The sequence below is a fragment of the Eulemur rufifrons genome, chromosome 15, assembly GCF_041146395.1.
Source record: "Eulemur rufifrons isolate Redbay chromosome 15, OSU_ERuf_1, whole genome shotgun sequence".
Taxonomy (NCBI): Eukaryota; Metazoa; Chordata; class Mammalia; order Primates; family Lemuridae; genus Eulemur; species Eulemur rufifrons.
The window spans coordinates 14,881,680-14,897,321 of record NC_090997.1 but is presented as its reverse complement, the minus strand read 5'-3'; the positions used below and the strand labels follow the sequence as shown (position 1 = coordinate 14,897,321).

At 43.3% G+C, this 15,642-nt stretch overlaps 1 protein-coding gene across 2 annotated transcripts in view; it reads left to right on the top strand.

Annotated features, from left to right (window-relative positions):
- The window catches only part of RCAN2 (regulator of calcineurin 2), a 250,579-nt gene that overhangs the window by 220,948 nt on the left and 13,989 nt on the right, over positions 1-15,642 (top strand). For both annotated transcript variants that reach the window (XM_069489214.1, XM_069489215.1), the window contains 2 exons: positions 5,266-5,439; positions 7,519-7,690. In XM_069489214.1, coding sequence (XP_069345315.1) covers positions 5,266-5,439; positions 7,519-7,690 — 346 coding nt within the window. The remainder of the gene's footprint in view (positions 1-5,265; positions 5,440-7,518; positions 7,691-15,642) is intronic.

Below are 15,642 nucleotides of genomic sequence, written 5' to 3'. Positions count from 1 at the left end.
CAGCAGCACCGTGCTGCCTCTGAATCCTGTAGAAGATTCCCTTCTTGCCTCTTGCTGGCCTCTGGTGGGTTGCTGGCAATATCTAGCATTCCTTGGCTTGCAGATGCCTCACTCCCCTCCTCTGTCTTCACCTGGTGCTCTCCCTGGGTTTGGGTCTTCATAGGGCTGTATTCTTATAAAGGTACCAGGCATCTTGGATTAGGGTCCCACCCCACTCCCATATGACCTAATCTTAACTAATTATATCTCCAATGACCCTATTTCCAAATAAGGTCATATTCTGAGGGACTGGGGGTTAGGATGTCAACATATCCTTCTGGGGGGGACATATTTCAAACCATCTCACTGTCTTTTGACCCACCTGTGTTGGCTCTCTCTACCCCTGACCACAGCAGCTGTTCTAAATCTTCCTCGTGCTCCACAAGCCCCCAGGCCCCCTTCACCTCCCCTGCTCTGAACAGAGGACTTCACCTCCTACTTCCCTTAGACAAGAGTCATTTTCAGTTTTGCTGGTTCCACTTCCACCCTCAACCCTCCTTAACTCATCCCCTCTTATCTCTCAGGAAGAAATGCCGTCAAACTTAGATGGTATAACCTACTACACACCCAAGCTATCCGGTACAGCCAATTGCTCCTGAGCTACAAACCTTACAGCATGTCACTGCACTGAATACTGTAGGCAATTGTAGCTCAGTGGTAAATATTTGTGTATATAACCATATCCAAACATAGAAAAGGTACAGTAAAAATGCGGTATTATAATCTTATGGAACCACGGTCGTATATGCAGTCCATCATTGACCAAAATGTTGTTCTGCATTGCACAACTATATTTGTATTCTTCACAGCCACATATAGTCTAAATAGAAAAGGAAAAAGAAAGCAAATGCCAATTTTACTTAAAAATGTCCTTGATGAAGCACTAAATTTACTCATTTTATTACCTCTTTATCCTTGAGCATATGCCTTCTTAAAAGTCTCAATAGCCCAATAGAAATACACATCGGAAGCACTTCTGTGACATCCCAAAATACTCTGTTGGACTGGGGGAAATGTTCTAAGCTGTTCCACGCTGCCCTAGGCACTTACTTTTCTCAGGGAACACTATTTTTACTTAAGAAACAACTGACAGACAAACTATAGTTATGCAGACTTAGGTATTTGGCAGACATTTTCTCAACAATGAATAAAGTAAAATCTGTTACTTTAAGGAAAATAACTGACAGTATTTGTCCCAATGATAAAGAATGAGCTTTCAAGCAAAAATTAGAATTTTGAAACACTTGCATCTACCAATATGAATTTGACAGCTTCCCAAGATCTGAAGACTTTTTGATAAGTGGCAACATTAATGAATGTGATTTTTAATATTGCGTAATAAAATTGGTCAATTTGAAAAAACTGCATAACTCAAGGAACCAATATTTTCCAAATAACTAATGTACACTATTGCAAAATCATGTTTGGGTACAAAATCCATTCAAAGTGCAAAATAAATAAATGGATTTTAATATGATCAAATAAAAAATGTCATTTTATTATGGCTTCAGATTCAACATCGCAGTACACTTTAAGAAGCCACCACTTCCTGAGTTTTGATGAAGTTTCAAGGAAGAATATTCACAATTATCCAATAGGCTATTAACATTCTCTTCCCTTTTCTGAACACGTATTCGGATGAGGCCAGCTTTTCTTCAAACCCTTCAGTCAAAACAGCACAGTGTGACAGATGCAATACAGAAGCAGATATGAAATGCCAGGTGTCTTCTAAGTCAGAAATTAAAGAGATTTTCAAAAACATAAAACAATATCAGTCCTCTCACTACATATCTTTTTGTTTTGGAAAACATTTTTCATAAAAAGATTATGTTAACGTATAATGGGTTTACTCTTACTCCTTTTAAATGGATTTATAACTAAGTGTTTTTATATTTCTCAGGTTTAATTTCTAGTACAGTACACATTGCTAAATAAGACCCACAGTAACAAAAGTTCTGAAAGATCCTCAATAATTTTTAAGAGTGTAAATAAGTCCTGAAACCAAAGAGCTTGAGGTCGTGTTTGTAGAGCTTCATTGAAACCAGAGGCTACAAAGAGAACTAACGATCGAGGAAATGAGGAGTTTATTGGGTTTGTGGGATACCAGACGGGAGAGAACTGGCAGCCAGAACACGACGAAATATTACTGTCTACCTGGTGGGGACGGGGCATCCAAAGCGTAGAAGGTCTGCTGTAACGGCAGGTGAGAACTCCTGCAGCCAGCTCTCTCCACAGCACAGTTTTGTCTCAGGGTTCACCTGGTGGGTTCACTGAGCTGGATCTGCCTCTCACCAATTTGGTCTGGTGTCCCGTTGCCTCAGCAAATGAAGCGTTCGTAATGTCACTAATAGAAACAAAAATAGAGATGGCCAGCAAGTCCCCAGTTCTTGGCCAGCTGTCACCCACTACAACTGCAAGTTCCCAAAAGACCTGTACAGAGAGGACATGCTGTTTATTATTATTATTATCATTACAGACTTTAGCCCCCATAGGGTCCAGTAAAAATCCTGGCCCCTGAGCTCTGGGCTACACCCAGGCTTGGAGCAAGAGCTCTTTTTTGCTTGTTGGCCTAAGCCCTAAACAAGGGGTATCAGAGAGGTTTGTGTCAATGGACCAACATGATAGTAATAATTGCCTGGAAACCTCTGTTGAGGGTCAGTGGTGACCGGACTGGGATCAGTTCTTGACGTCTCCCTAGGCCTCACGACAGGGGCTGCACATAGGCCGTTTGCTGTCGGCCCTTCCTAACCCTAAAACCGGGACTCCTTGGTTCCTTGCTTATAATGCAGGCTCTTGTGGCCCAACAGCTCTGATGAACTGAGGCATAAAGAAGAAATATAAATTGAGGAGCCAGGAATTAGACGCAAAGGAAAACAGCACCCCCCTCCCACCCAAAGGCTAGCCTTAACTGTCCATGCTTGGGCCCTGGAGAGGTGATGGGAAGGTAGAACCCCCAAACTAGAATTGGAAAAGCATACCAGCCAAAAGAAGACCCAAGGATTCTGTCCTAAAAAATATTACACTCTACATAGAACAAGAGTTTTTAATCTCTTAATTCCTCCAGTTCCTTGAAAACTCCCCAAACTAATCAAACCACCAGCTGTGATTTGACTGGCTCTGAGTAGTCTCATTGTGAAGAAACAGAAAGCATTTTATTCATCCAGATTCCTGTTCAGGAAAACACAGTATTGTCAGGAAAGAATTTCATAACAAGCCCACTTGGAGTCACAGCAGAAGCCCCAGGCCTGGGAGCTGGCTAATTCCAAGCTTGAGAGGTGAGGACAAAAACTGCCCTGCTTAAGACAAGGAATGATTCCTGTTTTGCTCTTGATAGGGAAAGGAGAATAAGAAAAGAGCCTGAAAAGGAAAAAAAGAACCCTTGAAATCTCCATAAGTGTCATGAAACAAAGCAAAAGTTTTGACTCTATTCGTTGGGGTTCTTGCACTGGACTGATATATTGATATGAAAACGAAAGGGTGTGGCAGACACAGGACTCAGAAATGAGAGGAGCCACAGAGAGCCACAGCCTCGGAGTCCTCAGAAACGGGCCGCAGGGTTTGGGAGGACCACAAACACGGCCTTGAGGTCTGAGACAAGTGCATCTGGGTGTCCAGCAGCCTCAGAAGTCAGTGGTTTTACACGCCCCCGATGGCCATGCTGAGTCTCTTAGACGTCGTCACGCTTTGCTCGGGGTCAGCTTACTTCTCTCCATCTCTTGCTTTCCCTGTCAATCCAGTAGTGTGATTCTTTATATAGGTGACAGTATCTCTGCAGTCAGGGTCACTAGGACTTTGGCCTGGTCGTGGCTCTGCCCTGAGTGTCCGTGTGCCCATGGCTGGGTCCTTCTCTCCGCAGACCTCAGGGTCCTGACTTGTGAAACGGTGGCTGGGAGGAGGGAAAGGTTGAATTAATCATCTCTTAGTCCATTCCTAGTTAAAATTCCATGAATCTTGCAGTATGAATCTTTCATGCAGCATCTCCATTCCCACTCGTACTCATTCTTATGACAAAATATCTTTTACAGTTAAAAGAATCAGGTTGGTTTTTTTAAAAAAAAAAATATATATATATAGAAGTTATTTCCTTAGTGGCAATTTCTCCATTAAGAACACACAGTTGCTTAATATGCATTAGTTTTCTTAGAATAAAGATTTTTTTTTGAGGCTAAGAGGAACCAGACAGATGGTATTAATTTATATATACATATGTTTTTAAATTCTCTAATTTTCCTTTTATTCCTTTCCCCAGCTTTCTGGGTGTTCTCTTATTTGTGTCTGTGTGTGCCTCTCATGTTAGATTGTTAGACCATCGAGGGTCAGAACAATATGATATTCATCTTTGTATCCTCCGAAGCCTAGAAAGATACCACACCTTGTACAAAGTGAGCACTTAATAGATATTTGTTCAGTTGAATTGAAATTGTGTATTGAATTTAAATTATTAAATTATTGCTTTATATTGTGATAGGCTCGGCCATGCTGCAAGAATAAAATAATCCCCAGATCTCAGTGGTTTAATGCAATAGAGGGCTATTTTTTTTCCTTGCCAAAGCAAAGTTGGCTGTAGGATGGGGTGGGCATAGGGAGAAAGCTGCTTCTGTTCCACACAGTCACTCAGGGACCCAGGGTGAGGGGAACCCTGTTTCTGACACCTGTACCATTTGGAACACGTAGACTCACAGAGGAAGAAACTAAGAAACTGAGAAATTATTCAAGGGCTTTTTTCTGCCTTCTATACACATTTCATTGACGAGGACTCATCACACAGTGCTGCCTGACTAGGATTTTGGGTGGTGTGGGGTCCCATGTTTTTAGGCAAGAAAAGTACCCCTAAGATTGATAATCACTAATGTTTTACCACGTGCTTTACTTAGTAGCTTTAATATTTGGGAGATAATGATCTCCTTTGAGAACCTGATGACAATTATGATCCCTGTCCCCAACAGAAACACTCAACATTTTGCATAATTTTCCATGGGTTTAATGCACTTTGAACCCTATTCTCTGGTTCTTTACAGAGGCCCAGACCCAGGTTATCAATCCTTCAGCTGAATCTACAGGCATTTTTAGCTCTGGGCAACAAACCAACAGATGAAAAAATACATTACTGGTGTTCTATTTTAAGGATATATTATAAACAGCCTGTTTAGTTACTTGTTGTTATCAGATCTGGCATCATACAAGACACATGACTAATGGATCCTCCTCTGTGTTTGTTTTTATCAGGAAAAATTCGAGGGACTATTCCGCACTTATGATGACTGTGTGACGTTCCAGCTATTTAAGAGTTTCAGACGTGTCCGAATAAACTTCAGCAATCCTAAATCTGCAGCCCGAGCCCGGATAGAGCTTCATGAAACTCAGTTCAGAGGGAAAAAGTTAAAACTCTACTTTGCACAGGTAAGGTAATTCTTTACCAAAGTTACTCCTTTTGCCCTACATTATTTTTTTTTAACCTTTCTAAAATGTAAGTGGAGCCCTCCAGCTTCCAGATGGGTTTGTAGTTTATAAATTAGTTCACTGCAAAATAGACCCATATCATGATCCCTGGACAGGAACTGCTTAATGGTTTAGAAAGCAGGCTTAGGCTTCGAGAGCTGGCGGCCTGGGCTCTAACCTGGGCAAGTTACATAACCTCACTGGGGCTCAGTTTCCCATCAGCAAAGTAGGGATGATGATGCTAGACACCCCCTAGTGTTGTTATGAGGATTAAATGAATTATTGCATGTTAAAGTGTCTGGCATTTGGTAAATGCACAATAAATGCCAGCTAGTAGGCGTAATAAGAAAGATCTAATTACGACTACTCCTAACCTTCCTGTCAAGGTTATAATTAAAAACATAAATTGTGTGACAGTTTTAGTGGACTGTATAACCTTTCCAATGATTCATATTCATGAGAAAAGGTTACAAATATATGGAAATTAATTTGATGTTTTGTTTCATCCAAAAATAAATTCTAGTTATTCCAGAAGCGCATGGGTAATTCTTGGCAATGCTCATAGAGTCCACACCAATAGAAAATCAATATCCATAATGCTCCATTAGCTCCCTCACCTCATCACTAGATACCTTGACCCATCTTTTAAGTGATCTGTAAGTATCATTTCCACTTTGGCTTCTACAGAGATGGCACAGTGAAAAGAACACACATTTTGGCCTCACATCCATGTTCAAATCCCACCACTGCTACTAATTTGTGTGACTTGGACAAACCTCAGTTTTATCATCTTTTAAAACCTCACTTGGCTCCGTAAAAAGTTAAACATTGAATTACCATCTGACCCAGCAATTCCACTCCTAGGTATTAAAAACAGGTATTTAAACAAATGCATGTACATGCATGTTCGTAGCAGCACTATTCACAATAGACAAAAGGTGGAAACAACTCAAATGTCCATCTGTGGATGAATGGATAAACAAATTGCAGTATGTGCATACGATGGAGTAATATTCAGCCATAAAAAGAAGAATAAAATACAGATACATGCTACAATGTGGATGAACCTTGAAAACATTTTACTTTGTGAAAGAAGCCAGACACAAAAGATCACATATTCTATATTTCCACTTATATGAAACATCCAGCACAGATAAATCCATAGAGACAGAAGGCAGCCTGGTGGTTGCCAGGGGCTAGCGGGAAACAGCAATCTATTAACTGTTTAATGGGTGTGGGGTTTCCTTTAACGTGATGAAAATGGCTTGGATCTGGATACAGATGGTAGTTGTGCAACACTGGGAATGTACTACCTGCCACTGGATTGCTCATTTGAAAGTAGTTAGTTTTATATTATGTGAATTTTACCTCAATGGGAAGGAAGGGAAGGAGGAGGGAAGGGAGAGAGGAAGGGAGAGAGGAAGGGAGGGAGGGAAAAGAGAGAAAGAAAGAGAGAGAGAGGGAGAGGGAGGAAGGAAGGAAAGAAGGGAGGGAGGAAGAGAGGGAGGAAAAAGGAAAGGAAGGGGCAGGAAAGGAGAAAGGAAAGGGAAGGAGAGGGGAGGGGAGGGAAGGGAAGGGAAGGAAAAAGAGAAAGAAAAAGAATGAGAGAAAGAGGAAGGAAGGGAGGGAGGGAGGGAGGACGGGAGGGAAAGAGAGGACAGAAAGAAACGTCTGGCAAGTCTGTGGTCGGGCAGCGGACCAGCAGCATGAGCCTGCCCTGGGCACTTGTTAGACATGCAGACCCTCAGGCCCCATCCCAGACCCCCTGAATCCGAAAGGCCAGGGGTGGGGCACAGAGATCTGTGTCTTAGTAAGGCCTCCAGGTGATTCTAATGCATGTTAAAGGTTGAGATCCGCTGTTTTAAGGACAAAATAAGAAAACTGAGCACGTGGTATGTGGTAAGTAGCAATTATTATTACAGTTGGGTTCATTGGTTCATCTGTCACAGTCTGAAAATAAACTGCGCATCTTAGTGTACCAACATGGCACCTCTGAAGCCATAATGAATAACGCGTCTTCATTTCTGCTCTGTCTGAAAGGTGCAGACTCCAGAGACTGATGGAGACAAACTGCATCTGGCTCCGCCACAGCCTGCCAAGCAGTTTCTCATCTCACCCCCGTCCTCTCCGCCTGTGGGCTGGCAGCCCATCAGCGATGCCACGCCAGTCCTCAACTATGACCTCCTCTATGCCGTGGCCAAACTAGGACCAGGTAAGCTCTGTGGCCCATTTTAAAAATAAACATTTGTCAGCAACCTAGAAAAGCCAAACAAGATTAACAAGCTTGACATCCTGGGCTCACACTAACATCTGCATTTCTAATGGGTTCATTGCTCTCTGTGGATGGTGAGAGGGAATGATGAACGAGAACACAGCTTCAGACTTTGCACTTGTTTAAAAGCGATGCCCTTCAAGAACCTGGCTGAAATGATGTTGTTCCATGTGACTTCTGGATTGCAATGCAGTGATTTTAACATCCAATAGTGCTACGTAATTCTTAGGGGATTTCTTTCTGTACCTCGAGGAAGTTGTTGCCTAAGAACAGGTAAAATGAGCTCTACCAGCTGGCAGGAGGTGTCTGTGCTGTGCAACTCAGTTTTAACACTGCTACGGGTGTTAGCACACACCTAGAGACCTTCTGCTACAAGATAACCTGCCTGCCAAAGCGAAACCTCCAAGTCCCCAAGAAGTCAGTCACAGTAGCCTCTGACTTTAGAAAGATCTTATGCTCATGTTGTTCTGATGTTGGCCTACGTAGCCCTGATGCACTCATTCTCACTGCAGTATAGTATTCCAATGTGTGCGTGTACCGCCACACTTTATCCACCCTCCTGTTGGTGGACATTTAAATCGGCTTGCAGGTATTTGCTGTCACAGTCAAAGCTACAGTTGGCCTTCTTGTACATAGCTCTTTACGCACTTGTCCAAAAGTTCCTTTAGGTTTTATATCTAGAAGGGATAGTGTCCTTGATTCCAGCAGATGAGGCTACCTTGCCCTCCAAAGTATTTTTCTATTGTATCAGGACAGGAAATGATGCAAATTGGAGGGGCTGAACCCGGGTGGCACTGAGATATTTAGCAGTATGGATCCAGTGGTAACTGACAGCCATCAGTTGTGTCTGCTCTATCTACGGGGGGTTCTCTTGGAGTGGGAGGGAACTTTAAAAGTAGAATCTGAATGCCCTGTCCCCACCCCAAGAGATTCTAATTTAATTGATCAGGGGTGGAGTCCAAAGTCCTTACCAGGATTTCTCAGTGTGGTCAGGAAAACATTTGCCCCAGAATTACTTACCCCTCTGGAAATCTGCAGTTTTAATAATTACACATGTTGTTTCTTCTATCCATGTTCTTAGGTGAAATGTGAGAACCTGGAATTATGGTGACTGACCGTCCTGGTTTGCCTAGGACTGAGGAGTTCCTTGGCCACAGGACTTTTGGTGCTAAAACCAGGAAATTTCCCAGCCATGCCGAGAGAGCGGGTCACCTTACTGGGCACTCAGATTAAGATGAGGCTGATTTGATTAATAAGCACTCCCTGCAAGAGAATTGCTGGCTGTCACATGCGTGGCGTGAAAGTTAAATTGCCACATGCTAAGAGCAAGCTCCTAGGGGTTTCTTTGTAATCACCATCAAATCACTCAGCTTCTCTGCCCTTTGAAATGGCCGTAGGTTTCACCCTCACAGAGCCATTGTGAGAACCAGGGGGTGTCTGACTAAGATGGGCTGACGAAAGAAGCAATATAATAATATGGGAGATGCTGGTCAAACACGATTTCCTTGAAGGTCTAGTTCACATCCAAGAATCCTGAGCTTACGCACTCCCCCTTCAAAGAAAGCTGTATGTGGTAGGCTTAAACATTGTATAGCTGCAGTCCCACCCCCTGGACTGCAGACCAGTACCAGTCTGTGGCCTGTTAGCTGGGGAGTGGCTGCAAATACAGACTATCATTAGCGGGGAGGTTTGACTGCACAGAGACCATAATAAATCAATTGCTTGCAGACTCATATCAAAACCATATCAGTGAGTGGCAAGTGACAATGTGATAATAATAGAAATAAAGTGCACAATAAATGTAACGTACTTGAATCATCCTGAAACCATCCCCCGCACCCCAGTCCATGGAAAAATTTTCCTCCATGAAACCTGTCTTGGTGCTAAAAAGGTTGGGGACCACTGTTGTATAGCATATAAAATAAATCTAGTCTGCTCAAGTCAAGCCCTGTGAAGCCATTTCCCACAGTAATTCAGGACATTTTGGAAGCAGGCAAGCACACCCCTCCCCCAGGACCAATTAGAGCCAAGGTCCTTGGAGCTGCCAGTTTGACCCCTATGCATGGATATTAATTAACAAGAACACACTTGCACACTTTGTAGCATTGTTGTGAATATCAGCAGACAGAGCTCTCCTAGACTCACTAAGGTCTTGGCTGGAGGACCTAGGAGTCACTGGCTGGCCTGCATTTTCCAAAACAGGAAGCTGAGGCCCAGAGCCGGGCTGGGGGAAGGGAGGTGACCTGCCAGTGAAAGGACCGGGCTTCCAGTGCTGTGCGTTTCCTGTGTCACTTTGTATAAAGGAGGCTCAGGCTAAGTTAGACTCTCCGACCACCAGAAAGTGGAACCAGCTGGCCTCAGGTTCACTCACTCAGACCTGATAATCCAGTAAAATTCAAATCACTTTGTATTGAGACTGCGAAAGAGCATTCACTTGCAGTCTGTGTTCACAAAGTGTAATGCAGAGAGAAGGAAAGGGCGAGTCTCAGACACCCTCACTGGCTCACAGAGCTGAGTCCCAGCGCTGGAAGGTGCTGCCAGGGCCAAGTGTGACCTGGGGTGGGCAGGGGCAGAAGGGACAGATTCGGCGGGAATTAGGCCCTGGAAGGGACGCCCACAGAGCCTGGCAAGAGCCAGCGAAGAGGTGGGAAAGAAATTGTCTTGAAGAGGCAGAGGGAAAAAAAGAAAGTTCTTTTTAGAATTGTAAATAACTTATCAATAGTGTTAAAAATGCATGCCTTTTACCTTCACTGCTGACCTATAACATTCGCCTTCCCTTATCGCAATAAATGTACTGTCTACCATTTTTAAAGTGCCCTGCTATATGATAAACACAGAGATAGGAAATATTATTATCCCCATTTTACAGATCAGGAAACAGAGCTGTAGAAAGATGTATGAACTTTCCCAAGGGATGGTGACAAAGGCAAATTTCAGACCTGGCTCCTCTGACTATAGGGAATGAGCTTCATCACTAGGCCAGATGGCTTTCTGTTAGGGACACCAGCTGCCTTGGCTGACGTTAGACCTCCTCTGACACTGGCCCAACTCTGAATCAATAATTCTTTCTAACACCACTCTAAACTTCCAGAAAGCCTAACCTAGTGTCCGGTGAGTGTGCAGATGAAGACCTGTGCATTGTTGTGTGCAAGAGCAAATATTGAAGGTTTCCTGGTTTTTACGGATGACTGATACTGTGCCCACGGAGCAGCTGCAATGTGGATGTATTTTCTGGGGTATCTTTCTCTCCATCCCTTGCCAACAATCTGAAGCTGTTTATCTTTATTTGATTATCCATTTATCCCTTTCCTGTGTCCTTAAAGCTTCCTCACTCACACAGATGAGTGATTTGTATCCAACAATTGAGTTGAGAACATCACAGAGGTTATATCAGAGGCTGCTGCAGCTGCAACAGTGAAAGAACAGAGCCACCCCTTGCATCTGTCCCACCCACATCTCTGCCTCCTCACCAACAAGGTGCCAGGGCAAGAAGTCACTCCTTCAGTCTCTGAGTGGCACTTTACACAAATGCTCACTAAGTCTTCTTGTGGTAACTTTCTATTGTTCAACTTACTGTCTTCTCTACTTTTTGAGTGGAGAATGCGTGTTTATTTTGGTATTCCCAGCACCTGACAGCACCTGGCACATAGTAGATGCTCAATAAATATTGGCTGGCTGAATGAATGCTTGAATGAGTGAATAGATCAGAGCTGTTAGCCCGCCTAGAGATAGTTTCTTCACTGGCAAAAATTGTTGCTTTCTTATGGCTTTAGCCAGACTGAGCCAGGCAGCATTAAATTAATGTTTTCTATAATGAGAAGACTTCTAGCATTTCTATTTGGGGAAAAAAAGTGATTTAGTAAAATTCATTTTTAAGCCTTTGGCAGAAAAATTTCACTAGCAAATTATAACTAATTCCATGTTAAGGGATGTCTATCTACCTCAGATCTAGAAGTAGAGAAACAAATTAGGATGAGAGCAGAGAAAAGCAACTCAAATGATCAAAGAAACTGAGTTTTGCTTCAGAAAATGATTAACAATGCTAAATCAGTGGAACAGGGTGACTGAGAAGATACTAGAAATCTGAAGCTGCTGGGGAGAAGTCAGTCCCAAGAAAGAGCATCATGGAGCCAGGATGCAGAGTGGGGCGGGACTCAGGCTAAGACCCTCTGCAGTCAGCTGACTGGCTGCCCCCAGAGGCAATGACACACCTCGATAGGCCCCTTTCACAGGGCACAGGTGGGAGGGTGAGGACACAGGCCTCAGCTCAGACAAGCTAGGGGGGAAACAGAGTCCCGTTCCTTAAGGGGTCCCCGTGACCCTCTTTCAGAGAGGGACAAGTCAGGTTCTAGAAAATTCCAGAGAGGTCCTAGAAACAAGCAGGAAAAGAACAGCGTAGTAAGAAAGGAACCACGATCAAACCCAAACCCCTCGGGTTTCCACTGAAATCATATGAAATACTTAACAAGATGTTACAACAGGAGACGGGAGCCATATAATATTCCAGAAACATCTCTCAGTTCTGTTTATTATAGTGAAAGCAAGTGAATGTCCTGGAAATTATGAGAGTTACAGTTTTAAACATTCTTAATCATGGTCTCCATGACTGTATATTCTATCTTTGATCCAGAAAGTGAAATAGTTAAATTTTTAAAACATTAAATAATAAAAACAATGGCTTAAAATTATATATAGGGCTTACCATACGTCAGGGACTATTCTAAATACCTTACTATATTATCTCATTTAATGCTCCCAGGCAACACCAGATATTATTATTGTCCTCGTTTATACAGCCGGGGAAGGTGAGGCTCCGAGTGATCAAGTTGCTTGCACAAGGCTGCACAGCTAGTAAGTTAAGATATGTCCCCCTGCCATTGGAAAGAAGAAAGGACAGATTGAGCCAGCACCCTTACCCTGGGCAAGGGAAAGTTTTTCTCTAGTAGAAATTCAAGATTGTTGTAAAGGAAATTTTTAAAAATTACAAAATAACTGATACATTTTCTTCACTCACATTTCATTACTCTGCTTATTGGCACCCCCTAAACCACACCCCCTGCATCAATTCTTTCCGGCACATTCCGTGCTTTCCTCTAATGTGCACTGGGATGTGCAGCTCAAAATCTGCCTCCCTCTGCTCCCTTTAAGGGGCCGTTATCGTCTCTATGAGGCAGAGGCCTTGTGTGTTCCTCTTTGTCCCCCCGGTGAATTTGTAGAAGCCCATCAGTTAACAGTGACCCGGACAAAATAAGATGGGCTCTGACCTTGATGTGGATAATGAATTGAATACTTATTTTTATTTATTTTATAATACCTGTTGTTCCTGACTCTAGAAGCAGTACAGTGCTGTGTCCTTTTGTGGATGTGAAACAAAACAGGACAAATAAAAACCCAGCCTGGCAAAACAGCTTATCCATAGCAATCAGCAAAACTGGCAGGAGAGAGACCACATCATACTAAACGGGCAGTAAATCAGAGGTGGGAAGTGAAATGCCAGCCTTTATTCTGCTCTCTAGGATGGCTCTGGAAGGTCATGTTCATTGTCACTGAAAATGCCTGCAGGGAGGGATATGAAAAGTCATTGTCTATTCTTTTTTTTCCTCCTGCTATTTTTAGCTCTTGTTGGGGAGATCAATTTGAGTTAACTGCAGAAGAGGGTTTAGAACGGTGCTTGAGTTTTAAGTTGCGTGTCTCTGCTATATTTAGATGTTTTTCCAAATTCTTCTCTAACAAAACATGCCACAGTAAAGCAGTTTTGCTGGTATTGCTGCTTAGCGTACGGTGTTTCCCCTGATGACCCAAATAATAAGTGACTGAGACGAGAGTCACAATCAGTTGAGAGGTTTATTAAGCCAAAGGTTGAGAATGTGTCCCGGAAAAGCACAAACCGCAGAAGCACCCGTGACCTGTGCTCTCCAAAGAGGGGTCTGGGGGACTCAGTATTTCAGGGGAGAGCACTGGCAGAAGGAAAAAGGAGGAGGGTGGGCAGTAGTGACATTCCAGTGAGGCTCTGATTGGTGCTCAGTAAATCTACATTTTACATAAGAGAAGGTGAACATTTTTAAAAAGTCAAAAAGGGCATGGAGGAAAAAGTCAATTCTGTAGCTGTCTCAGGGTAGGCAGAGGAGTGATTGATCTGGTCTTGTCGTTGTTCTCCATCGGTGGAGATAAAGTTGCGGTCCACATTGCCAGTGCGAGACTCAACAGAACCCAGGTTTAAGAATTTACTTAGGTTGCAGTCCTGAGGTTATAACTGGCATGCACTTGTTTTATGGTGGGCTGTATATCTGTAAAAGGTTTAGGGGCTCACGAGGAATTTCCTTATAAATGATCTGTGAGGACAAGGCCATCTGAGAGGCAAAAGGCCTTTGTCATAGTGGGAACCTGGTTAGTGCATAAGGATTTGACACAGGGCTGTGAAATCACGACTAGTCCTTTGGGGAAAAGGTGGCAGGGCTGCAGGTCTCAGTTCCCAGGTTTAACTCTCCTTTTGGCATCATGAATTTGGGGGTCCTGAGATTTTATTTTTCCTTTACATGGAAAATATATTTTATTAATTAACATAACCTATAAGGAAGAAACATTTTCTATTCCAGGCTCTGATTCAAAGTTAGAGAAAATGCAGTTTTTAAAATATAAGTGAGCACCTATATTTTTGGTGCACGTGGTATGGATGCTATAGAAAGCCACAGTTCTTGCTCCACAATTGCTATATTGTGGTCACAGATATGGAAAGCAAATAAGACACCCAGAACCCGGTGTTCCTGCAAGCGAAGTCTCTATGTGTCGTTCTCCACACAAGGGACTCAGCTTTGTAATCTGAGAACACGTGTTCATAATTTTCCATTTCTCTTCGAAGAATTTTCCCTGGAAAAAAAATTTTTTAAAGGCTTTTCTTCTCAGCGTATACTTCACAGTTTATCTTTAACCACTATTGAGTAGCAACATAAAATACTTCCTTTTCTAATTTCACAGGTAACATGTGCACATTATAGAAAAACAAAAAAGATACATGACCAGAAAATGGGAAGAGATGAACAAGTCCTACCACCCCCAAATAAGTACTTTAAAAGAGAATCATTGTGGTGTTTGTCCTTCAGTTTTTTCTTACGGATGTGTGTGTGTGCACCTGTGCCTGTCTCTATAGCTGCTATGGGGGCCGGGCCCCTAATATCAGGGAAGGTAGAACACCTGGTCTATTCCCAGAGAGGAAAATGGCAGGACTCTGGCCAGGCACACAGGGGGCTCTCCCACAAGCCCCTCCTTTCTCCATCTCCCCCACTTTCCTCTCCCCCCATGGAGGGGGCCCCTTTTCTCTGGTCTTCTTCCCTCCCTGTCTTCCCACCCCTTCTCCCTCTGTAGTTCTCTTCGTCTCTCTTGCCTGTACTTTCCCTCAAGGCTTCTACTTCTTTGTCCGGACCATTAATTCAGGCCCGGAGTCAGTCAGCTGACCCCATGAAGTATTTAGCTCCTAAATGTCTCAGGAGGGAATGAAGATAAATGGCCACCTAATCCAGCATTAGAAACTTCCAGAATAAGCACATTTTCTTATATTGAAATATAGCTCCCTTATAACAAAACTACAGAGTATTCTCTCTTTCCCTCTCCCTCCACTGTCTCTCTCTCCCACTCCCTCCCTCCCCCATCATACCAAGGACCCCCTCTTCTCTCTGACCTTGACATGGGTCAGAACTGAGGAGGGGAGGCAGGGAAGGAGAACCCCAATTGTTCCGTTGATAATATTTTCTTACAATGAGCCCAGACCAGTCCCACTGAGGCAGGGAAGTCAGCCTACAGCGCTGGTGTTGTTCCCGCACCCTGCGGACCTTTCCCTGGAATCCAGGCGGCAACACGGTGGTTATGCTTCAGCACCCAGCAGACCTGGGCTGGAG